This window comes from Hippopotamus amphibius, chromosome 1 (genome assembly GCF_030028045.1).
Source record: "Hippopotamus amphibius kiboko isolate mHipAmp2 chromosome 1, mHipAmp2.hap2, whole genome shotgun sequence".
NCBI lineage: Eukaryota > Metazoa > Chordata > Mammalia > Artiodactyla > Hippopotamidae > Hippopotamus > Hippopotamus amphibius.
The window spans coordinates 37174712-37201965 of record NC_080186.1 but is presented as its reverse complement, the minus strand read 5'-3'; the positions used below and the strand labels follow the sequence as shown (position 1 = coordinate 37201965).

At 37.8% G+C, this 27254-nt stretch overlaps 1 protein-coding gene across 4 annotated transcripts in view; it reads left to right on the top strand.

Annotated features, from left to right (window-relative positions):
• TESK2 (testis associated actin remodelling kinase 2) overlaps positions 1–27254 on the top strand; it is a 131003-nt gene that overhangs the window by 61711 nt on the left and 42038 nt on the right. For 2 of the 4 annotated variants that reach the window (XM_057709015.1, XM_057708996.1), the window contains exons 4-5: positions 22652–22756; positions 22847–22895. In XM_057709015.1, the coding sequence (XP_057564998.1) occupies positions 22652–22756; positions 22847–22895 (154 nt within the window). The remainder of the gene's footprint in view (positions 1–22651; positions 22757–22846; positions 22896–27254) is intronic. The other 2 variants (XM_057709025.1, XM_057709005.1) reach the window with 1 other exon arrangement.

Sequence of the window (27254 nt, the reverse complement as noted above, 5' to 3'; positions counted from 1 at the left end):
CGTGTACCAAGATTTGTTCTCATACCTCTTTGTTTTTCTTCATGCCACCAGAAATTTAATATTTCTTTTAGACTCCTTGTTCACATTCTCATGCTTACTTTTTTTAGGCCACATTCTGAATTTATTTTCCTATCTACCAGTTTTTGTGCAGAATTGTTTTAGCTCCCTTTCAGATTCCATTTGCAACAATATGATTGCCATTTTGTTAAAAGGAAGAATATTCTTTCAGATAACCAAATATTTGTTTAGAACTACTCAGTCCAGCCCTGTGCTAGGTAATATCGTGATGAATAGAAGAGAAGTAAAGGGCTGTCTCCAGAGGAAGCAAACTTGTACATCTAGGAAACAGACTAATATCCACTAATGCTATGAGGGTATGGCAGGGTATTTTCCCAACCTCAGTTATTAAGATAGCAGTCTTTCCAGTTACCCAATATGAAAATCCCAAAGTCATCTTTAGTTATTCTTTTTATTCCTTGCTTCTAAGCAGAACCTAAGCTCTTGATTCTAAATCTTCAAAGACTTTTGCATCTTTTCCTTCCTTTATGCATCTGTCAGTCCAGTCCTCTTCACTTTTGCCTGGGGTGAATTATTTTCCCATCTTTTTGTCCCCCTTTTCATTCTTCCTGATACACAGCTCTAATTGTATAGCTTCTTTCCCCTTCCCCTTCTTCTTCTTTTGTATTTATTTGTTTTGGCTGTGCCCGGGTCTTAGTTGAGGCATGCGGGATCTAGTTCCCTGACCAGGGATCGAACCTGGGTCCCCTGCATTGAGAGTGTGGAGTCTTGCCCACTGGACCACCAGGGAAATCCCTGCATAGCTTGTTTCTTAAAAACCATTTGTGGCTTCCATTTATTTCAGAATTGTGTCAGAATTTCTTTAGACTGACAGCTAATGTCTGTTCTGTTTTTCCAGGCTTATCCTCAATTATTCCTCTTATGCACTTAACACCACTCCATGATTTCCTAATTGTATTCTCTTGGAAAGTTGTTTGACCTCTGGGCTTTGGTTTCTCCTTTTGTTAAATGAGGGGAATGGACCAACATTAAATTAAAGTTGAATAAATTTTAAATGATCAGGTTTGAAAAATATATTATCTCAGGGTATGTGTACGTGTATATGTATGTGTGTCTGTGTGCGTGTTGTTCAGAATAAAGGGAAGCATTTAAAAATGATGGATTGGGGGACTTCCCTGGTGGTGCAGTGGATAAAGCTCTGAGCTCCCAATACAGGGGGCCTGGGTTCAATCCCTGGTCAGGAAACTAGATCCCACATGCTTGCCATAACAAGGAGATTGCATACCACAACTAAGGAGCCTGCCTGCTGCAACTAAGACCTGGTGCAACCAAATAAATAATTAATTTTTAAAAAAAGATTGGGATTTCCCTGGTGGTCCAGTGGTTAAGATTCCTTGCTCCCAATGCAGGGGGCCTGGATTAGAACCCTGGTCAGGGAACTAGATCTCGCATGCTACAACTAAAAGATCCCGTGTGCCACAGTGAAGATCCGGCATGCAGCAGCTAAGACCTGGTACAGCCAAATAAATAAATAAATATTTTAAAATAAATAAATAAAAATGATGGATTAAAATGCATCGTTTTGATTTTATCATTGTGATCCTAATCAGTAACTAGGTGAAAGAGTGTCAATATAGCCTTCAAAGCAAATTTTATAATACTAGCATATTGCTAAGGGGGTCTTAATATTGTTTTCTTTTCTCTGTACTAAGGTAGAAAGTCTAATGACTTAGGAATTGAGTCTAAGTTTTAATTTCATATAACCAGAAAGTTTCTGTAAAATAACATGTGAAGTAAGCTTCAGTACTATTTATGTCATTGTTTATGGGTAGTGAAGTAGTACAACCCTAGAAAGAGGGTGATTTTTAAAATACTTATTGAGATATAATTGACATATAATGGATGATGATTTTTAATATAAACAATGGCTACCATTTATTGAGTACCTATTATGAACCACTGTTGATTATTTTCCTACCCTGCCCGCATTTTTTACTTTCTAGACCTCTCCCATCTCAGCAGATGGAATTGCCATTCATCTGTTACTTAGGCCAAAAACTTAGGTGTCATCCTTAGTATCTTTCCTTTACACCCTATTTCAACCTTCAAGTAGTTTAGTATTATCTTTAAAATATTCCCTGAGTCTGACTACTACTTACTACCTCCACAGCTACCCTCCTAGTTCAAAACTCCTAGTTTATCTCCCAGATTCCTCTCTGGCCCCGTGGTAAGCCAGATTGAACTTTAAAAAGGTAAATCAGATCATACCAACCCACACTGGTGAATTTCCTTCTATGACCTTTTGTCACCCTTTGAATAAAGTCTAAACTCTGGGCTTTGATGTACAAGGCCTTAAATAATTTGACCTACCTGCCTTTCTGACCTTCTTTCTGATCACTGTTCCTTTAGCTTACACCATCGTAACCACCCTTACTGGCCTTTTTGTTTCTCAAATACACCAACCTCTTTCCTACTTCAGAGTCTTTGTAGTTTCTTTTACCTTTTCCTATAGTAATGTCTTTATCCCAGAATCATTTTTTTAAAATTAATACCAATGAACTAGTTTATTTTTATTTCATTTTATTTTTTAAAGAAGTGTCATTATTTATTTCCTTATTTTTGGCTGCATTGGGTCTTCATTGCTATACACAGGCTTTCTCTAGTTGTGGTGAGCGAGAGCTACTCTTTGTTGCAATGTGCAGGCTTCTCATTGTGGTGGCTTCTCTTGTCGCAGAACATGGGCTCTAGGTGTGCAGGTTTCTGTAGTTGCAGCATGTGGGCTCAGTAGTTGTAGCATGTGGGCTCAGTAGTTGTGGTGCACAGGCTTAGTTGCTCCGTAGCATGTGTGATCTTCCCAGACCAGGGATCAAACTTGTGTCTCCTGCATTGGCAGGTGAATTCTTAACCACTGTGCCACCAGGGAAGTCCTATCCCAGAGTCATTTGGCATGCTTCTTGAGACTTTTGTTGACTAACCTGTCTGAAATAGCCACCCAGTGTCACTATCCCCTCATTCTGCTGTCTTTATAGTTCTTATCATCTTTGAAAATATTTATTTGTTTACTTATTGTTTATTATTTATTTATTTATTGTAACCTCCAGGATAGGGTGAGCTCCCTGAGGGTAGAACTTTATAATGTTCACCATTGTATTTCCAGTGCCTATAAAATAGTATCTATAGAAGCAGATACTAGATAGAAGCAAGCCAGTTTGTATCACAGAAACCTACAAAACCTGCTGGATCTGAAGGTGTATGTCAGGCTTAGGCTGAAAACAGGAGGACTGTTGAAAGTCTTTTCAGGGGTAACTGGGCCTAAAAGTCACCATCCTCATTCACTGCAACTAACCAGTTAAGTCTCACCTACCCCAACAAGAGATGAATTTTTATTTTTGGAAAAAAATTGAACCAGAAGTGCTTCATACTAGGTAAGTATCTAACATGACAGCAAATGGGGAAGAAATGTTATACTGAGGAGAGGGAGATGAAGGGATTGTCAGCATACTGAATGGTGAGCCTCTTGAGACTTCTAGTCCTCTTCTATCACTTGGCTCTTAAGCAGGTAGGAATCATCCCCCCCCCCCCCCACCCCAAACCTCCACCACCTGCCAGGAAATTGGTGGATTTGGAGAAATTGAAGAAAACTTTAAAATGTAACCACCAAAAAACCTTCTAATTATTATCTTCTAAATATATATCCTTCCAGGAGAGATTAGAGAAGTAGCTGCATGTATGAAACAAGAATGGTCTACTATAAAATAGGAATAATTAGAGAACCACAAAAATTCTTAAAGATTTTTGGAAATTTAAAAATATGATTATTTATTTATATATGGTTTTATATGATTATTTATTTATGGTTTTATTTAAACCATTTGACTGGAAGGCCAAAGAGATAAAGTTGAGGAAATCATCCATTAATGGAGAAAAACCAAAGATGGAAAATAAGAGAGAAAAGATAAGAAAATTAAAGGGATCAATCCAGGAAGTCAGTTTTTCACTAATACAAGACCATTTTCTACAACTGAAGGGGATGAACTTCCAAAGTGAAAGGGCCTACCAAGTGCCCAGCATGATGAATGAAAAAAAGACCCACCCCAGAGCATATGATTATGAAATTTTAGAATATGGATAATAAAAATAAGATTCTAAGTACTTCCCCAGAGGCCAGGGTACAGGTGGAAACCAGATGCCATATAAAGGATTGAAAATTAAAATGATATCAGACTTCTCAACACCAGCTTTGAAAGCTCTACTGATGAAACAGTGCTTTCTGAGAGAAAATTGTTTCTTATTTAGAATTCTATATCCAGTCAAAATACCAGTCAGGCATGAGAGTAAAGACATTTTCAGACATGAAAGGTTTTGAAAACTTTGCATCTCATGAGCCTTTCTTATGAAGCTACTGGAGGATGTGTCCCATCAAAAACAAGGGGGTAAAGAAAATGACAAAGTAAAAATAAAAAGGAAAATGTAAGATCTGGAAAGAAGGGTGATAGCAAGTCCCGGGTGACTGCTGGGCAACAGTCTAGAGAATAAGCACTCCAAACTGGAGTGAGAGGATCTAGAACTCCAGGAGAGATATTGGGGAGTGGGGTTTAAGGAAAGAATTCATAGATTTCCAGATGTGTTTGACAGGGTGGACATTCATATTCAGAAGAATTTTACAGTTCTCTTGGAGGCTTTGGGAAGAATTAATGTAGGCATATAATAACTAAGCAAATGAAAAACTAGGCAAAATATTAAAAATTGTGCAAGAAATAAAATATAATCATAATACTCTCCTTGGCCTAGTAGTGATTATAATGTCATAATAATATAAATGCTGAGTTTTGATTTGTTTATTCTGAATATTGATTTTACCCCAAATTGTTTTAACAATATCGGGAAGGAAGTAATTTAAGTGGGTGGAACCCTCAGTTTCCACACTGGAAAGTCAGTAGAAAATAGCAGTATAAATATGTTAGTTAGGGCTTCCTAGGTGGCGCAGTGGTTAAGAATCCCCCTGCCAATGCAGGGGACATGGGTTTGATCCCTGCTCCAGGAAGATCCCACATGCCGCAGAGCAGCTAAGCCCGTGCACCACAACTATTGAGCCTACGCTTTAGACGCCATGAACCACAACTGTTGAACCCATGTGCTGCAACTACTGAAGCCCATGTGCCTAGAGCCTGAGCTCCACAACAAGAGGAGCCATGGCAACCAGGAGCCTGCGCACCACAAAGAAGAGTAGCCCCCACTTACCACAACTAAAGAAAGCCCACGCACAGCAAAAAATACCCAACACAGCAAATAAAATAAAGAAATAAATTAATTAATTAAAAAAAAGATTATGTGTAACTTAAAAAAAAATATTAGTTAGCTAGAGCTGTGTTGGTAAATAGAAGAAACATCTAGAACATTTGTTACACAGGAGGATTCAGCGGTGCTATGGGCAGCCCAGGGTACTATTATTTTTCATTATGTACCTATTTGAGGCTATGTAAGTTATAACTGAGGAAAATTGTTAGGAGGCAATTGCAGTCATCTAGAGAGAGCTTGGACTATGGGTAGCAGTGTAGGTGGAAAGAAGTAATTGGATTCTGGATATTTTCAAAAGTAGAGGCAATAGAATTTCCTAATGGATTGGGTGTGGAATATTAACACAAGGAAGGAAGAGTCTAGAATGACTCTTATTTAGATTTTTTACTTGAATGACTGGGAGTGGATTGGGTGTGGGATATTAGCACAAGGAAGGAAGAGTCTAGAATGACTCTTATTTAGATTTTTTACTTGAATGACTGGGAGAATTGAATTGCCAGTAACTACACTGGGGAAGACTGAGTAGGGAACAGGTTCGGGGATAAGAGATCAGGAGATAGCAAGCTGTCAGCTGGGTAAACAAGTCTGGAATTCAGAGGAGAGGTTCAGGATGGTTGTATCTCTTGGTAGTTAGGGGACCTTAGGTAAATTATGTAACCTCTGTAATCTCACTTTTCTCATCTGTGAAGTAGAGAATAATAATAGTACTACTGTACCAGGTTGATGGTGATGCCAAAAACTTGGCCTCTGTGCAGTGATGCCAGATCGAATCTTGGAGACAGAGTTTTGGATGCAGTGAAAAGGAATAGGTTTATTACTTTGCCAGGCAAAGAGGGACACAGTGGGCTTGTGCCCGCAAAAATGTGTGTCCCAACCCTGGGGAGATTTGTTGAGGAGTTTTATAGCACTGGTTCAGGGCAGGGTTGCTGATAAGGATCAAGGTGTGTGCAGGGCCTGCACTCCTTTAATCTGGCTTTAAGTGATCTCCTGATGAGCTTCTTGAGGTTAATCAAACTATGATCTCCCTGGAATGAAGAATGCTAATGTCTCCACTTGTTGAGCATTTTAGTTCAAAGACATTGTTCTGTGTATTCCTTGAGGTTGGAACAAGGACCCTGCCCCAAGGCTGCACTTTCTCTCTCTCTCTCTGGTTTAAAATACTTTTTTTTATCACCCAGGATATTTTTTTTTCTTGTGTCTTATTTTGTTTGTTTTTGCTTTCTTTTTTAATAACTATAAATTCAAGGTTAGGGAAGCTTGCCTTTGTCTTGAAAAACAACAACAAAGCCTTTATATTATTTGCTAACCTGGTCTTGTTTTAAGAGAGATGGGAGTTATCTTGCAAGAGTGAGTGAAATTTATACCATGAATGATGCAGGTCTAAGTCTGGTACTACTAAAAGGAGACAGCAACATTGTTGACAAAATTAAAAATAATCTGCTGGTGGCATTTGTGGATAAGAAGTCCTTACAAATTTCTAAACAACAGTAAACCCTGTTAGGAAATTCTAAAGTGTTTTACAAGCCAAAAAGGAAATGAGTTTAGTAAAATGCCTCAACAGAGTTTGAATAAAATACTGGATTTGATATTTACTGGAACCTGGATACGTAAAAAAAGGGTATAGGTTGGGTCATGCTTACAATGGTCTCAAGTTCAAATAAACCACTGTGACAATACACCATATCACAAGTCACACGCTTTCCCAGGGGCTCTTCTTTTCCCTCAGTAGGTGCTGGCAGAAGGCGTGCTCAGTCGTTTTCCAGTGTAGATGCCTAGCTGGTGTGCATTTCCACATCAAACATAATCTGCCTATCTTCTTGTGGGGAAGGACCATCGCAGTGAGAACTGCTTCTTGAACTACTCTGTCCAGATTCATGTTGTGCACCCAAAAGAATCTTTTCCATGTCTCCACTGTGGATAGAGGATGAGGAGGATACATGTTCTAACCCCTCCATTTTCCCCATTGCCATTATCATTGCCATTGATGCTGTTTATGGGGAGCTCCACACAGGAACTGTTGAGGCCGGCTAGCGGGGGCAGAGACTGTTCACCTTCCTCACAGTTGTTGTGGTTGTTGTGCAGGGGTGACATTGTTGGGTGTCTGGAAGAGCTGTGGCTGCAGCAGGACCTTCTCTTTGTTTCTTGCACTTTGTTTCTTGACTGTTCATCCCTTGTCTCTGCATCCCCTCCCTTCCCAGATTAGCAACTGTTTGAAAGGCTTCCATGCCCAGGAGCCCTACAGGGTCCTGCTCAGTTTCACTGGGAAAATTAAATGAAATAATGTACGTAAAGAACTTCATAATGCAAGGCACTAAATCTTAACTATCATTTTTATTATTGTTGCTGCTATTATTATAATCACCTGAAGCATCATATATTGAGGCTGTATAGCATAAAGCTTAAGAGTTAAGGAGCCAAACAACAATAAACAGATAATGTGTTAAGCAAAAAAAAAAAAAAAAAAAAAGAGTTAAGGATCCAGTCGTGACTAGTTGTGTGACCTGGGGGAAGCCACTTAACCTGTCTTTGAGTTTACTTATCTGTAAAATGGAGATAGTAATAGTACCTGTTACATCCTGTCTTCATAAGGATTAAATGAGATAATTCCTATAAAGTAAATATTTAGAGCAGTGTCTGACACACTGTATGTGCTCAATGTTATCTACTATTATCATTATTTGTCTGTGAACTCCTTAAAGAAGGAACCATCATGTTTATTTCTGTGGTCCCCACTTGATCCTCATTGCCTGGCACTGTGCTTAGTATATATGTGACAGGCAGTAAAAAAAAAAAAATGTAAGTGTTCTGTTTCTCTACAGAGGGTACAAACTTTTCACGTTATGTTTTCTTGATACATGCTTGTTGGATTGAATTGGGGAAGAAATGAAACATTGGGAGAGTGTTGTTTCAGAAGTATGCTCACATAAATTGAAGTTTGTGTTTATATTTTGCTATTTTGGTGTGCGTTTATGAGTAATCACAGACTAAAGGATAAATTTGAGAAGGAGGAAGAAGCTTTTTCAGTGCCTGGGGAGACAATCTATATACTTGGGTTTGTGGATTTTAGTTCTCTTCTGAACTTCCCGGATTTGAGAAAAAAAAGCATTTGGGGAACATTTAAAGTGACTGCACATATATGTGTTAATAGTTCTGCCTTTGTCAGGAGACTTGGTATTTTGCTGCTTGCGTGGCAGTTTTGAGCAATGTGGTTTAAAATTTTCTATGAACAAAGAAAGTAACTTACAGAGTGAATTCATTCTTAGTCTCATTTTACTTTCAGTCGTTGTTCAAGATAGAGGATATTTTTCTCTCAGAAACCTAGGCTGTTTTTTTTATGAAGGTGAGTCAAAAATTATCTGCACTCTGGTTATATTAAAACTTCTGTAAATTCCACAGCCAGAGTGCAGATAAGTTTTAACTCTCTCATATTTATTAAATTGGTGTAATATTTATAAGCAAGCAGATCTAATTTTAACTTTTTAGATATCTGTATTGTTTCACTAAGAAAATGTAAACTTTGACCGTGAACTTGATTGGGCCTTTAGTTATTATATGTAGTGCTATTGACATGATCTAGTGGTGGCTGAGGAATGTTTATTCTGCCTTTAGAGATCTTGAAATTGGACTATAAAAACCATGGACAGAAGAGAGAAATCCAGACTGAACCAGCTCTGTTAGTGTCACCTGATGTGAGGTGCTGGTGGTTAAAGTCTATTCAACTGTTTTCCTTATGGGTTTTCATATCTAGGACCCAGCACAACCAGTTTTCCATGATGTAATACCTCTAAAACACATTTGAACTGCAGCAAGCCTTACCCAAAGATATTACTCCTTTTTTTAATGGGTCTAGATTCATAGCTCTTTTGGGACTTGAGATTTGAGCCATTTCCTGTTCTTCTCCTTTTTGGTTACTGGTGATTTTTTTCTAGTCTAAGAGAGTGTTGGTATCTTTGCTTTATTTGGGAGTAAAATGCAAAGCAGTTCATTTTAGTGCCACATGTTACAGCTTAGTGGAATCTGGTAGCGTTTGTTGCAGGGCCTTGCCTTCCAAAATTATGTGAGGAAATAAGATAAAAATATATCAAAACTTCTGGAAAAACTTTTTAAAGAAAAATAAACCAATCTAAGTAGGTTTCAGATTTAGGCCTTTTAGAAAACATATTAGTATAGAAATCATGCCCACATGTTAATATTTTACTATAGGTTTATTTCAGGCCTCTTAATTGTTTTTATCAGACTTTGGAGTCAGACATGTTTCCAGAAAGACCAGTACAGGTCAGAACTCCTGCAATATGGATGCTGCTCAAAGTTGGTAGCAGAAGAGCTTGTAGAGCAAAGCAGTAAGGTTTTCATTGGTTTGCAGATAGTTCTTTTTTATGAATAAAAAATGAAATTATTATTGAACCACTGGCCTTTTTCTTCCATACTGATGGTCGCAGAACAAAACATAAGCTTCGGAGCCAAATGGATCCAGGTTCCAGTACCTCCTCTAATCTTTGTCAAGTCACTTAAATATTCTGAACCTCATTTTCCTAGGTGATAAAATGGGGGTAGTTTCATCTCAGGTAGTGCCTATAAAACACCTAGCACAGTTTCCAGGTATATTGTAGGTGAGCAATAAGTAGTAATTTTCTTGACAGTTTTGATACAATGGCCACAGACCTCTTACTAGGTCCTGTTATGCAGTATTGAAGAGGTCCAAATCCAGTAGTGTCAGTGTTTTGTTTTGTTTTTCAGAATGAGGATAGATAGATGTGTTTTATACTATTATTACACCTCTCCCTCATTCTTCTGTTTAGGTAATAAAATTTTCAGAAGGGATAACATTTAAACGTGAATTTTTAACTCTGAGCTTTATACATAACTGTAAGTTCAATAAATATTTGACCCACTCAATATAAATACCACCAAGGAACTTAATAACATTATTATTTTCCTTATGCTTATTTAGAAAGAGTCAAAGCTCAAAGTCTATCCTAGACCTGTGAGCATTATAACATAGAATAGTGACCCATAAATTTTTTTGATTATGTATGTATGATTAGTTTTCTATGGCTGCTATAGCAAATTACCACAAACCTAATGGCTTAAAACAACACAAAATTACTATCTCACAGTTCTATAGGTCAGAAGTCTGATGGGTCTTACTGGGCTAAATTCAAGGAGGGCTGTGGTTCCTTTCTGGAGGCTCTAAGGGAGAATCTATTTTCTTACTTTTTTTCAGCTTCTAGAGGCTGTTTTGCATTCCTTGGCTTGTAGTCCGCCTTCCATCTTCAAAGCCAGCAATGACCAGTTGAGTCTTTTTCACATTGCATCCCTCTGATACTGACTCTTCTGCTTCTCCCTTCCACCTTTGAAGATCTCTCGTCATTCCACCCACTCTGCTAATCCAGGATAATCTCTGTAATTTAAAGTCAGCTGAGGGCTTCCCTGGTGGCGCAGTGGTTAAGAATCCGCCTGCCAATGCAGGGGACACGGGTTCGATTCCTGGTCCGGGAAGATCCCAAATGTCTCGGAGCAACTAAGCCTGTGTGCCACAAGTACTGAGCCTGTGCTGTAGAGCCCTCAAGCCACAACTGATGAGCCCACATACCGCAACTACCAAAGCCCACGCGCCTAGAGCCTGTGCTCCACAGCAAGAGAAGCCGTTGCAGTAAGAAGCCTGCGCACTTCAATGAAGAGTAGCCCCTGCTCTCTGCAACTACAGAAAGCTTGCGCGCAGAAGCTAAGACCCAATGCAGCCAATAAATAAAAATAAACAAATAAATAAAATAAAGTCAGCTGATTAGCAGCCTTAATTCCATCTGCAGTTTAATTTATTCTACTTGCCATCTAGCATAACATAGTCACAGGTTCTAGGGATTAGGACATGGACATCTTTGGATATCTTCTGGCCACCACAGTATCCCATTAAGAAAACATTTTTGAGCACATCCACAGGTACTACGATAAACCCTTATTAAATATTAGTAAAACTTAATTTCTCTTTTTTATATAAAAAAATAAAAATTCTAATTTTCTTTCCATACGTCAGTGGATAATCTTGCTCATTCTCCAGTTTTGGAGACTGCTGGCTAATAGTAGGGCCTCGAAAGCTCCTGCCTTGGAATAAGAATTTTAACTTTGAATTCAGTAAATATTTACTGAGCAGTAACTATGAACAAGGCAGTGTTTTAGGTATATATAGACACACAAAACTAAATAGTGTATTTAGTCCAAGTGGGCTAATTTAAAATCTTATTGGCTTAAAAACTTGTTTCTTGGGACCTCTCTGGTAGTGCAGTGGCTAAGAATCCGCCTGCCAATTCAGGGGACACGGGTTCAATCCCTGGTCCGGAAAGATCCCGCATGCCGTGAAGCAACTAAACTTGTGTGCCACAACTACTGAGCCTGCATGCTGCAACTACTGAAGCCTGGGTGCCCTAGAGCCCATGCTCTGCAACAGGAGATGCCACCTCAATGAGAAGCCTGTGCACTGCAATGAAGAGCAGCCCCTGCTGTCTGCAACTAGAGAAAGCCGAGCAGCAATGAAGACCCGATGCAGCCAAAAAAAAATAATAAAGTTCTGAAAAAAAAAAAACCAAAAACCAAAAACTTGTTTTTTACTCATGTTCCAGTCCAGTGCATGTTGAGTAAAGGTTGAAGGGGAGCTCTTTTTAACCTAGGACAGGGCCTCAGACTCCTCTATTGTGGATCTTCTGCATCTGCTGGCAGATGAAGGAAGAAAGTAAGGAGGACAGTGTTGAAGTTTTTAATGGGACAGTCCTGGAAATAATCACTTCTGCCCCTGTACCACTGGCCAGAACTAAATGTTATGGTCTTAACCAACTGGGAAATGTAGTCTACTTCAGGAGGAAAAGGGAAGTGAACAAGTAGCCATTCTTTTTCATACGTAACATCCCTGCCCTCAAGAATCCTCTAATTGAGTGGAAGAGGTGGACATAGCTAAAACATGTAGAAGGCAGGCCTGATAAATGTTACAATAGAAGTTTAAATGGAGTGATATAAGTATATAGGGAAGAGAAAGATTAATTTTGATTAGAAAGATAGACTCATTCTAGCAACAAAATGAAAGTGGAAGTGGGAGAATTCAGGACATATTTAGGAGAGGCAATTTATATAACTAAAATGTAGAGAATGCAGGTGGATGTAATAGATAAGGTAAGAGAGGTTTGGGTCAGATCATTCAGACCCTTGAATAATACACTGAAGAATTTGGACTTCTATCAGGAGCTGTGAGCTGCCACAACCATTTTTTTTTCACAACAATTTTTTGAGTGGCCAGTAGCTTCTTAAATGAAGGGGTTGTGTCTTATTCATTGTCGTATCCCTTTAATAACTATATGGAGAGGTATATATGACGTTATGGTTAAGAGCACAAACTTTGGGAATTCGCTGGCATCCAGTGGTCAGGACTCCACACTTCCATTGCGGGAGGGCGGGTTTGATCCCTGGAGCCACTGTTTAGGTTTGATTCCTGCATCTGCTGCTTGTTAGCTGTATGATTTTGGGCAAGTTACTTAATTTCTCTGAGCCTCAGTTTCTTCATCACTATGATTAGGTTGATAGAAGTATAACTTCATTGGGCTACTGTAAGGATTAAATGGATATAACATAAAGTGCTTAGGACACTGCCTAGATGGTAAGTGCTCTTTGAGTTAGTTGTTATCATAATTATTATGATCATTACCAATGCCTGGCACATAGTTGGCACTCAGTAATTTTTAAGTGGTCAGAGTTGTGTTTTAAATTATCCAGAAAGTGTTTATATACCATCATATGCCAGGCAAGAGAATGCTATTAAAAAGCTTATAGTCTAGTAGGGGAGATATAAGGCATGTTATAAAACATTCGAAGGTAGAAAATGATGCTGCTGATGCTGTAGCAGCATGGTGTAGATGGAGTGCCTTGCAAATTCAGAAGCATGCCAGTTCAGAAATACTTCTACTTAGAGGGAGCCAAATTTGTGGGAAAGGACGTATTTGAAGTGGGCTTTGAGGTAGAATTTAACTATGTGGAAATGAGGGGAGGGGCATTCTAGACAGTGGAAACAACCTGAGGAAACAAGGCAAGGTATGAAAAAGCATGGTTATGATACTTTATGGGGAATGGTAAATCATGCTACAGGAGGGAGGCACATTAAGACTCTGCTCAAAGTCTAGTTTACCAGTGGTATCAGAGTTGGGAGTTTCCTGTTACAGTCTTACTAACTTTAGAGTAGTGATCAGCTGGCTATCTTTAGTCTAGACTGAGCCTTTCTACTCAACATATGGTCCATAGACCAAGAAGCATTAGCATCACCTGGGAGCTTTTTAGAAATTCAGAATTTCAGCTCCCCCTGACCTATAAAATCAAAGTTTGCAGTTTACATGGTTTCTAGGTGGTCTGTTTCCACATTAAAATTTAGGAAGCACTGGTCTAAAAAACAAAAGCAATGTGAATGTGTGTAACATGAAATTAAAAATAACAAAGTTGAGTAATCGATCACTTACTCAAGCATATCCATTAAGAAAGTGCTCCCTTCCTGAGCTAAGTAATTTTAGCTTGCATGATTTTGGGTGGTGGTAGGGAAGAATAAGAATCATTCAGAGTGTAATTTTTTTTAGATCCTGTCTCTTACCAAAAAAGATTGTAAGCTTCAGCCACAGTTTAGATTTGATTAAAGTAGCAATAAAAATTTCAGTGAAAACTTACTGTTGATATTAAATGCTTTTCTAGGCATAAATCACTTCCCTAAGGATGAGTCATATTTCCCTTTTAAAGTATATTCCTTTTATAGCAACTAGAATGATTATCTCTGCTCAAGCTCTTCTTCCAATATAAAGCTAATGCTTGTCTTAGCTTGCCAGTTCTGTAACACCATTTTCTATGTGGTAGTGGTGGAAAGGAAATGAGGTTGAGGAGGGCTGAGAGAAAAGTTTCACATAGAAGTAGAATTGTGTGACACCACTGTGATGTGGTGGTGTGAGTAGGGGGTGGGAAAGACTGTCACGTAAAGCCAGTGCCTGCCTGAATGTGTCATCTGTGACATCTCTGTGGATGATGTGGTCATAGTGATAGTGGGTCTGTGGGGAAGAGAAGCAAGGGTGTATCACACCCAAACCAAATACTTTCAGCTTCTAGGAGACCCATAACTTTAGAATGGAGCCGTTGTTTTGCTAGTAGAATCCTATTGCCTAGCTTCTATATAAATATTTGATTAAATAAAATAAATACCTCTTGGCTTTCCAGCCTTGTACCTGCCTCTAAATGGTCTTTCTTATCAAATGAGTTTACATTGTGAAGCTAATTTGGTGATTATTGCTTTTTCATTCAAGAAATGCTTGTTTAGCATCTTATGTGCGAAGCATTGTGTCAGGAACTGTATATAGAAATAAATTAGATGAGATCTGTACTCTTAAAAACCTTTTTTATATTCCAGTCTGGAGAAGAAGTTAGAAAGGTTGAAAGAAGAATAGCTAACATTCTCTAGTATTTATTGTGTTCCAGGAGCTTGAGTTGTCTCATTTTATCTTCACAATAGCCATATAGGTTAGGTAACATTAATACTCCTATTTTGCATATGGAAAAAACTGAAATAGAGAGAGGTCATCAGTAAGTGGCAGAGCCAGGATTCAAATCCAAGCAATCTGACTCCATACCCTGGACCACTTCACTTATACTAATGAGCAGTCTTTCAAAGAAAGATGTTAGCAGTACTGGGGGGCAGGAAGAAAGAGAAAGAGTACTAATGTTAACTGAGGGCATCCTGGAGATCGTTGTAGAGAAGATGATATTTTAGCTGATCCTGGAAGGATAATTTTCAGTAAGTAAACGAAGTCTTCCAGTTCAAGGAGGAGCTTGAACTTAAAGTTTCCAAGTCATAAAAATCATTCATGCTTTTCAACAAATCTTTACTGAGAGCTTGCTTACTGTGTGCAAGGTACTATACTAGGTACTAGAAATGCATAGATAAATAAAATTCTGAATCTTCCACAGTAAGGAAATTTACAAAATAGTGATGTGGGCGGAAGGAAGGTTATAATGAGTTTAGGAATGAAGAAAGATTAAAGATATAGATAGTGTATGTAACCTATTCTTAAAGTTTGGTTACAAATGCAAAGAGTTAATTAGGATCATATTTTAGGGAGGGGGCAAGGGAAGCATTTTTTAAGATGGATAAATTTAAATATATTTGTAGGATAGAACCAGAGGAAAGGGAGAGAGGGGTGAAGAATAAGGCTCATGGGAAAGTGTGAGCTTCCCAAGATAAGCTGGAGCAGATCATGGAAAGTTTCTTATACTGTGGTAAGGAATTTTGACATTATTCTATAGGCAGAAGGGAGCCATTGAAGGTTTGTAAAGAAGGAAATGACATATTTTGTGTTTTGAAAGGGTAACTCTTAATAGCCATATAAGGGATGGCATAATTTAGAAGCATTAATAAAATAAAAAACAACCTTTATTTGATTATAGGCTAGACATTGCTAAACATTGCCCTTGAAATATGCATTTAATCCTCCTAACAATCCTTTAAGGTAATGTTGTTTTCAGGTCCATTTTTGCAAATAAGGAAATGGAGAGTTATAAAGATCAACTTGTTTAAGTTCCCCTAGGTGGATATAGATAGATTTCTATGCTCCAGTGCAAAGGTGAGCATATTCTTTCTGTAAAAGACTAGATAGTGTTTTAATCTCTGCAAGCCACACAGTCTCTGTTACAACTCTTTAGCTCTGCTGTTGTAGCACAAAAGCAGCCATAGAAAATACCATGTCTGTGTTCCAATAAAATTTTATAAATACAAGTAGTAGGCCATAGTTATTAACTCCTGCTAGTGCCCACTATAGTTTAGAAAGCTGTAGTGACGGAAGAAATGTAGCTTATTGTATTTTACTTTACCTCTTTTTGCTATGGAAGGGTAATGAGAATAGAATTATCCTTAGGTAGGAATACCACTTAATCTCAGAGAAGCATCATTTCTGTAAGAGGTTCACTAGAAACAGCTATTTATGCATACAATTTAACCACATTCTACAAAACAGCCACTTAACTTTTTATTACAATTTCTTTCCAACAGAATGACCCCTAGAATGAAAGTTCTGTGAGAGCAGGGGCTTTGTTTTATTCATTTTCCTGTCCCTAATGCCTCATGGTGGCCACTCGATAAATAGGTGTTGAATAAATGGATAGAATACTGATTCGCATAATTCCACTTATTGGGGAGTTGTACACTTAGAGAACTGTGACCTTTTTTTGAGATACCTCTACAGTAAAGAAGATGTGGTATATATACACGGTGGAATATTACTCAGCCATAAAAAAGAATGAAATAATGCCATTTGCAGCAACATGGATGGACCTAGAGATTATCATACTATATGAAGACAAATATCATATATCGCTTATATGTGGAATCTAAAAAAAAAATGATAGAAATGAACTTATATACGAAACAGAAATAGACTCACAGAGATAGAAAATAATCTTATGGTTACCAAAAGAGAAAGGTGGGGGGTGGGGAGGATAAATTAGGAGTTTGGGAGTAACATATACACACTTCTGTATATAAAATAGAAAACCAAGAAGGATGTACTGTAAGAGGGCAGACAGCAGTATCAAGCAGTATCAGCAGTATTTCGTCTTGTGGAACTGAAAACCACAGCCACAGAAAGATAGAGAAAATGAAAAAGCAGAGGACTTTGTACCAGATGAAGGGACAGGATAAAACCCCAGAAAAACAACTAAATGAAGAGGAGATAGGCACCCTTACAGAAAAAGAATTCAGAATAACGATGGTGAAGATGATCCAGGACTTTGAAAAAAGACTGGATGCAAAGATCAAAAAGTTTACCAAAGACCTAGAAGAATTAAAGAGCAAACAAACAGAGATATGCAACACAATAACAGAAATGAAAAATACACTAGAAGGAACCAATAGCAGATTAACTGAGGCAGAAGGGTGAATAAGTGACCTGGAAGACAGAATGGTGATAATCACTGATGCAGAGAAGAATAAAGAAAAAAGAATGAAAGGAACTGAAGACAGCCTAAGAGACCTCTGGGACAATGTTAAATGCACCAACATTCGCATTATAGGGGTCCCAGAAGGAGATGAGAGAGAGAAAGGACCCAAGAAAATATTGGAAGAGATTCTAGTTGAAAACTTCCCTAACATGGGAAAGGAAATAGCTACCCAAGTGCAGGAAGCGCAGAGAGTCCCAGGCAGGATAAATCCAAGCAGAAACACGCCAAGACATATATTAGTCAAGTTGACAAAAATTAAAGACAGAGAAATGTTATTAAAAGCAACAGGGGAAAAACAACAAATAACATACAAGGGAACTCCCATAAGGTTAACAGCTGATTTCTCAGTAGAAACTCTGCAAGCCAGCAGGGAGTGGCATGATATATTTCAAGTGATGAAAGGGAAGAACCTACAACCAAGAATATTCTACCCAGCAAGGATCTCATTCAGATTCAATGGAGAAATCAAAAGCTTTACAGACAAGCAACAGCTAAGAGAATTCAGCACCACCAAACCAGCCCTACAACAAATGCTAAAGGAACTTCTCTAAGCGGGAAACATAAGAGAAGAAAAGGAGCTACAGAAACAAAACCAAAACAATTAAGAAAATGGTAATAGGAACATACATATCAATAATTACCTTGAATGTAAATGGACTAAATGCACCAACCAAAAGACACAGACTGGCTGAATGGATCCCAAAACAAGACCCATATATATGCTGTCTACAAGAGACCCACTTCAGACCTAGGGACACATACAGACTGAAAGTGAGGGGATGGAAAAAGATATTCCATGCAAATAAAAATCAAAAGAAAGCTGGAGTAGCAATACTCATATCAGATAAAATAGACTTTAAAATAAAAAATGTCACAAGAGACAAGAAAAGACATTACATAAAGATCAAGGGATCCATCCAAGAAGAGGAGATAACAATTATAAACATATATGCACCCAATATAGGAGCACCTCAATACATAAGGCAAATGCTAACAACTATGAAAGAGGAAATGCAAGGCAGAAAAAAAAAAAGGATGTACTGTATAGCACAGGGAACTATACTCAATATTTTGTAATAACCTATAAGGGAAAAGAATCTGAAAAAGTATATATATATATATATATATATATATATATGTATATAACTGAATCACTTTGCTGTACATCTGAAAGCAATACAACATTGTAAATCAACAGTACTTCTATAAAAATTATTACAAACAAATAAATAAGTAAATAAATATGTCTTTAATAAGAAAAAAAGAAGATACCTCTACAACTGCAACTCCCCCAGACTGATTGTTTTCTCATTTATCTTGCCCGGATTTCCTTTGCTCTAGTACAGCTTCCTCTCTTTTACCCAACTAGTTTCTGATGTTAACTGAAACTTTCAGATGCTCTATCTGCATGGCTTGTAGATGCTATGCCATGCTGGCCAGAAACATTCAGCATTCCAGCATTCAGTCTTCCAGCACTCTGTGTTACTTATGTTCATTATTCTTTAGACTTTTACCTTTCCCCTCATTCTCTTCTGTATTAGGTAGTGAGTTTCATAGTAAAGAAACTGACAGATGAATGAATTTAAATGTCCCACTTTTACAAAGCAGGAGATGGAGGCAGGGACAAGAGTTGGGGATTGGAGGGGAGAGTAGGCATATATAGGAACCAGCTTCTGCCCAGCCACCTGTGACCATATTAGATTCCTACCTGGTCCACTTCTAAGTTATAATTATGAAAATTGCTTACATCTTCTTACTGACTGAGCATGTTGTTTCATTTTTAGATATAAACACATTAATGCGGAGTACACTAGAACCTTTCTACTTGAGGATTAGGCTGATACTAAAATTATTTGACTATTTCTTTTGAAGCAAAAGTAAACATTAATAAGAAAAAAAAAGAAAGAAAATTGCTTACATTTTTTCATCTGTTACTATGTACCAGTCACTGTGCTATGAACTTTACATTCATTATTTCATTCAGTCTTTCCAACAACCTTAATTTTGGATACTATTATCCTATTATATTTTACAGAGAGGGAAACTAATGCTTGCCTAGTAAAGGGTGGAGGTGGGATTGGTACCCTCACCCTCTAACTTCAGAGCTCTTTTAACTACTCTTTGTTATTTCGCTTCCGATTTATTCCCAAGCCAGAGGTAAGTTGCAGCTAGTTATTGGAACCTGCATCTTATTTTCAGTACTACATAGAAATTTCCTTGGGGTCTTTCCTTTCTCAAGTCCCTACCATATCTCTGGATGCATTTAGAGAAAACCAGTGGTCCAGAAACCGCCTCTTGGAGAAACTCTGAAATTTCCACATTAGTAATTTTGGTTGAAGCAGCATACAGCTGACCAGGCATTCTCCCTCATTCAGTTGTTTGCTCCACAATCATTTACTGAGTGAGCAAACTACTTGATAGGCACTGTTAGGTGCCTGAGCACAGGGAAGAATATGACCTGGACTCTGCCTTCATGGAACTTTATGGTCCTTTCCAGCAGTCACTGCTGTTCTTTCACTCTCACTTTAGTCAGTCTCTTCCCTTTCCTTTGCCCTTCTAAATTAGAACTTACTTGGGACCTCTGGGTATTGTTAAGGAGACTTCCTTCTTGACAACCCAAGCCCAAGTGTCACTGGCTTTATGTCATTTATCTTCTCCCACTCTATGATCATCATCAGTGATAACGATTTATGATTTTTATTTTAAAATTATTATTATTTTAAAATATTTATTTATTTATTTATTTATTTTTGGCTGTGTTGAGTCTTCGTTGCTGCACCCGGGCCATTTCTAGCTGTGGTGAGCAGGGGCTACTCTTTGTTGCGCTCCACAGGCTTTTCATTGCAGTGGCTTCTCTTGTTGCAGAACATGGGCTCTAGGTGCACGGGCCTCAGTAGTTGTGGCACTCGGGCTTAGTTGCTCCGCGGCATGTGGGATCTTCCCTGACCAGGGATCAAACCCCTGTCCCCTGCATTGGCAGGCGGATTCTTAACCACTGTGCCACCAGGGAAGTCCCTAAAATTTATTTTTATATATAAATGTAGCCTGTTGGTTGAAAAAACTTCAAATATAATATGTGTGCACTAAAAAATAAAAATCACCCTTTACTCCCTCAGTACCATTTATTATTAATGCTTCTAGACATTTTCTATTAATACACAAAATTTTTTTTACACAAACGGGATTTTAAAGCTTGATGTTTTCATTTAACAGTATTTTGGGTATGTGCTCATGTCAGTGCATAAAGATTACTTCATTCTTTTTAATGGCTATGTAATATTCCAATCTATAAATTATACCATAAATGTTTAACAGGTCTTTCATTGGTGGGTATTTAGATTCACATATACTGGTGAAGTAGATTTTTTTTTTTATGTGAATTTTTGCTCACCTAAATTGAGTATACTTGTAAGATAAATTTCTAGAGGTGGAATTGTTGGAGCAATTAAAATTTTTGCTAGATATAATCAATTAATTACCCTTTGAAAAAGTTGTGCCAAGAGCTCTACAGTGTTTCCTGTTCCTATTTCCTTACCTTCTGGGCAACACTGAACAGTGTCTTTTTTTTTTTTTTTTTTTTTACCTGGTTGTGCCTTGCGGCTTGCAGGATCCTAGTTCCCTGACCAGGAACTGGACCTGCGCTCTTGGCAATGAGAGCATGGAGTCCTTACCACTAGACCACCAGGGAATTCCCTGAGCATTATCATTCTTAATCTTTGTTCATTGATAGATTTAAAAAGTAATATCTCCTTTTTTAGTGTACATTTCTCTAATTATGAGAGAATTAGAGCACATTTTGATATTATTAACCCTTTATTATTTTTGTGTGAATTATATACATACCTTTTGCTTATTTTTCTATCAGGTTCTTTTTATTTTTTTTTTAATTTTAAAAATTATTTATATATATATATATTTTCATCTTTATTGGAGTATAATTGCTTTACAATGTTGTGTTAGTTTTTGCTGTACAATAGAATGAATCAGCTGTATTTATACATATTTCCCCATATCCCCTCCCTCTTGAGCCTACCCCCCACCATCCCCATCCTACCCCTCTAGGTCATCACAAAGCATTGAGCTAATCTCCCTGTGCTATGCAGCAGCTTCCCACTAGCTATCTGTTTTACATTTGGTAGTGTATATATGTCAGTGCTACTCTCTTAGTTCGTCCCAGCTTCTCCTTCCCCTGCTGTGTCCTCAAGTCCGTTCTCTACGTCTGTGTCTCTATTCCTGCCCTGCCACTAGGTTCATCAGTACCATTTTTCTAGATTCCATACATATGTGTTCACATACGGTATTTGTTTTTCTCTTTTTGACTTACTTCACTCTTTATGACAGACTCTAGGTCCGTCCACCTCACTACAAATAACTCAATTTAATTCCTTTTAATGGCTGAGTAATATTCCATTGTATGTACGTGCCACATCTTCTTCATCCATTCATCTGTCTGTGGACATTTAGGTTGCTTCCACGTTCTGGCTATTGTAAATAGTGCTGCAATGAACATTGTGGTACCTGTATATTTTTGAATTATGGTTTTCTCAGGGTATATGCCCAGTAGTGGGATTGCTGGGTCATATGGTAGTTTTATTTTTAGTTTTTTAAGAAACCTCCATACTGTTCTCCATAGTGGCTGTATCAAATTACATTCCCACCAACAGTGCAGGAGGGTTCTGTTGGGTTCTTTTTAAAATTATGGATTTAGAAGAGTTCTTCTTGTGTTAAGGAAGTTACCCTTTTGTCACCCAGCAAATGTGGGTGCTCCCAACCCCAGTTTGTTGTTTGTAAGTTACAGACCTTCAGATTGGGTAGTTCAACCTACTTATTTTCTAGATGAGAAAACTGAGCCCCATAGAGTTAGTGACCTTTTTTTTTTTTTGCCTTTTCAATCATTTTTAATAATACCACAGGAATAACTTATTTATATGCAATAAACATGATTTTTAATATAGTTTCTACTATAGAAAAAACAGTTACATGCTGATGAAGCAAAATTGAAGTACATATAAACATTATATTATATAAAATTTGATATATAAATTTTATAAATTACATGTGAAATTTGTTGTCTTGGAATCTGTAGATAAAGGGAAAATATTGGAGGAGTTACAGAATATTTTACCACCTTACTAGATAAAACTTATTTGGATAAATTTGAGTCTTAAATCAGTTAGTGACCTTTTTGTGTGTGTGAGCATGTAGTCAGATAATGGCAGAGATAAACCAGCACCAAGTTTCTTTGCTTCCAGTTCAGTGCTGTTCTATTATACCATGCTGTTTTTAAAGGCTTAATTCCCCTCCCTCTTCCACCATTGCTTTTTACCATTAGGTCTTGCCATAACCAGATGCTTCATGATAAATTTAGAAATTTACAGGAGTGGCATCAAAGTTTGAGAACCTACAGTGTTATACAGGAACCCAGTAGACTTCACAGGTATTGGATTGTATCTGATGCATATGCAACTACAGTAGTTATGTTCATGTCCTTTTCATTTGTTTAAAAAATGTCTGTTTTGTTTTGTAGGTTCATGGGTGTGTGTGTACATCAAGGACAATTGCATGCACTCACAGAGGTAAGACTTCAATAAGCGTATTGAAGTGACTTCTTTGCCTTAGTTTCAGCATTTATGGTTCCATTGTAATTGTTACTCACATATGTACGCAAAACATGTGTGCATTTATGATTATGCAAAAATAGCAGTGTTAACAATGCTTTCTTCTGTAGCCTGGGGACAATGGCCATATCTCTTAATACTCTTGGATTCACTAATAACACTTGGTGAGTAGTATGGGAATGAGTGCTCAAATGTTATATTGGTTCTTGCTGCCCAGATGACCCCCTTCTAAACTAAAGGATCACATCAGTTAGCTGCAGACTCTATCATGGCAACAAATTCCCAGACTACCCAGAAATGTATGGTGTCCTGATCTAAAATTCCACTGTTGCTGCTCTAGTTTCCTGGCTGGAGCAAACTACTCCTTGGAGAATTTATATCTCTATTCTCATTTCATTTTCAGCCTCTTATAGGCAAGTAAATATGTGGTAGTCATTATTCAGCCTCTGAGGGCCAGAGAATCCTCTCTAGAAAAAAGGCTTCTCAAATGCAGGTACTGGGTTACCAACTTCAGAATTTGCTTGGGTGCTTCTTGGAAACAGATTCCTGGAATACTCTAGGTTTAGTAGGTCTTCATAGGGCTTGTATGTATTCTTGAAAGCTCTTCAGATTACTCTAATGAGCATCTAGGTTTGAGAACCTATGATCTAGAATGTTTTCACATTTCTCCTTGAGAAGTAAGTACCAAAATACAGAGTGAAGAAATTTAGGAAGGAAAACTGTTTAACATAATTTGCAAAAGCATTGGTTTCCTGCTGGCTTGGTACCTGGTATTAATCCTTAATTTCTTATTAAGGAGAGTCACTTGTGCCTCACTCTATGTCTTTTTTCTCAATTACTGAGAATACCAGAAAGTATAATGTGTGTAGCTATGTCCTGCCTCTTGAGGCCAAAGAAAGTGGGTTAGTGAGGTAGTGAAGAGCATGGGCTCTGTAGTACTGATTGCCTAGGTTTGAATCTCCCTGTGCTACAATGTTTTCGTTTGTAACACAGGAATATAATAGTAGTACCTATCCCAGGGAGTCTAGATAGAGAAGAGGACTATAGCTGAGCCCTAAAGTATTCGAATTTTAAAAGTCTGGGAGAAAAGGCAGATTGAGGAGTAGCTAGGGAGATAGGAAGAAAACCAGGAGTGTGTTGGCCTGGAATGGAAAGGAAGGGGTTTCAGGGAGGAAGGAGTAATTATGTAATTGTGGCAAATACTGTTGATAAGATCATGACCTCACAGTGATATTGTTAGGATGAAATGTAAAGTGCTTATTTAACACAGTGCCTGGCATGTAGTCATTGTTTAATACATTTTAACTATTATAGCTTTTATTAACAGTGACTAGTCCCTCCTGAATTCCTTGAATTGTCAGTATTTTTCATTTGGTACTTGGTTGTGTACTGCTGTTAATGTCATTAAATTTTTAAAAACTTTTATGAAGTATAACATAACAGAAAAGCACACATATGAAAAGTGTACATCTCACTAGCCTTTCACAAATGAACACACCCGTAACCAGCATCCTGGATCAAGAAACATTTTCTGTGTATTTCTTTTCTCAGAAGTAAGTCTATAAATTCCTCAAAGACAAAACTTTCTCCTCTCAAGCCTTCTATCCACCAGAGCTCTGACACTAATAAACTAATAAACACCTGTAAAAGTATTTGTTGCAGTCTCTGTTTATATCATTGTTTTCTGAAATGTGTGTTCATTGGTAGGGCTTGTGTGTTCATTTTACTGACAAAGAACATGCTTTGAAATCTGTGATCATGTCTCAAGTTTAAAAGTGGGTATAGTAGAAATGGCAGAAATGAATGATCATAGTACAGCATTCTTTTGGCCATGTTGCACTTAAATGATATTTTCTCTTGCTTATTAGCTTGTTTATAACCATATACAACATACAGTAAGTGCTTTGTGAGCATATTCCCAGTATCATTAATGAGATGATATAGCTTATGATATTAATAATCTTTAGTATGATGTTAATAGGCTGAAACCCAAATATCCAAATGTTCTTGCTTGTTTTTCAGAAGCACATCAGTAAAGGTCATCATGGCATAGATTTCTAGAGACTCCTAGGTTTAATTGCCTTGTAATTTGACTTGACAGCACAACTATTGGTTTCACTAAGGATCATAAAAGTAAATTGCTAATAACATCAAGCATACTGCTTGGAACTTGGATGATATTTAGTAAATATTTCTTGTTTGGCAGAATGCCTGCCCTCCGCTGTAATGTGAGCACCATTCCTTATTTCTCTTAAAATAGTTTGCCAATAATTACAGTAGACAAGCATAGCTCTTGTTAACGCCTATAGACTATTGATATCATTAAGAAAAATATTTCTCATATACAGTGGTGACATAGACTTTTCTGGGCTTCAGCCATTTCCACAACTCTTCATGGTAATTGTAGACATTAATTGAACTTGGAACAGTCAGACATTTAGGTGTGTGTTTTTTTATTTGTTCATTTTTGTTTTTTTTTAATAAAGTATTTTTATTTTTTATTTATTATTTATTTTTTGGGCTGCGTTGGGTCTTTGTTGCTGCACACAGGGTCTGCTCTTTGTTGTGATGTACAGGCTTCTCAGTGAGGTGGCTTCTCTTGTTGTGGAGCACAGGCTCTAGGCACGCAGGCTTCAGTAGTTGCAGCACTTGGACTCAGTAGTTGTGCTTCACGGGCTTAGTTGCTCTGCGGTATGTGGGATCTTCCCGGATCAGGGATCGAACCCGTGTCCCCTGTATTGGCAGGCGGATTCTTAACCACTGTGCCACCAGGGTAGTCCCTATGTCTGTTTTTTTTAAACTACCTATAGTAAGGATAGGCGTCTAAGTTTTCAAGCACAAGAGCATTTGTTAAAGGGAAAGAAGTTGATAGAAGATCAGGCAGAACTTTTTGAGTTTAATGAGTTAAATTAAGAATCTACAAGTATGTCTTTGACTCAGAAGACCTAACCTTGTCTTTCATTTAGCCACTTATATCAAGGAAGTGGAAATCTTTGGTTTTTAAAGATAGAAAATATAACCATATGGTCAGTTAACTATTGCTATATAATATTCAACCACAAAACCATGCAACAATAAACGTTTATTTCTGATACTTCTGCAGCTTCAGCTAAGCTGAGCTGGGCCCAGTTGGGCAGTTCTGCTGCTCTCACTTGTGCTCAGTTGTGCATCTGCAGGTCAGCTTGTGATCCGCTCTAGGCTGGGCTTTATGGGGCACTTTGTGTCAGCTGTTTCTCATTCTCTTCTGGGACCAGTGGGCTAACCTGGACATGTCCTTTTTAAAGATGATACCAGAATAGCAAGACATGCCGACCCATTTGCACAAGTGTCTTTTATGGTTCTGCTTATGTTCAAGTTTGCTTGGGCAATATCCCATTGGACAAAGCAAGTCAGATGCCTGAGTCCACAGTGGGAGCATGCTGCAAAAAGTTACATGTCAAAGGACACTGAGTCAGTAAGTGCTGAAGAATTAGAATCTTTGTTTGCAATTTCCCATACCCTATAAATGTCCCAGTTAGCACATCATAATTATTTGTCTTTTCTACCCTACTTGAGGGTAAAGACTTGCTCTCATTTTAAAAATCGTAACTACCAGTTACTAAACACCCACTATGGGTTAAGTGCTATGCTTGGTGCTTTGTATATTAGCTATAATTCTCACAAGTCTGTAGTCCTATTTCCTCCATTTTATAGATGAGAAAACTAAGGCTTAGAGAAATTAAATGACTTCCGCAAAGTAGGATTTGGATCTAGGTTCATCTGACTTCGAAGCCTATACTCTTTCCATTACAACGTGCTGTCCATAATTCACCTGTATATTCCCCTTAGTGCTGAGCACAGGTTCTTGTATGTGCAGCATGTGTAGTATTTGTAGAATTCACTTCTGGCTAACTTGATATATTTTGGGTTATTTGGGAAAGCTGTTTTCTGGTTATTGGCTATATTAGAATATATTTGGGTGCAAGTAACAGAAAATAGTTAAATGGCCTTAGACAACAAAAGGACTCATATAAACTGGAATTCCAGCAGTTTATTAGGTTAGGGGTTGGTTTAATTCAGCAGCTAAATAGATGTTATCCAGAGACCCCCACCTCTTTCCATCCGTTTGTTCTGTGCTTACATTGTAAGCTGTCATTCATAATCAAAAAGTGGCTGCCATCAACTTATATGCTATATGTTTTCTCTTCCATATTTGAGATTGGGGGGTGGGGTGGAGTGGGGAGAACTGTGTCAAAGAAAGAGAGGAGAGATGCTTCCAGACAGGTTATACATCATCTCATAATGGTTTTTTGTTTGTTTGTTTAAGAAAGCACAAAG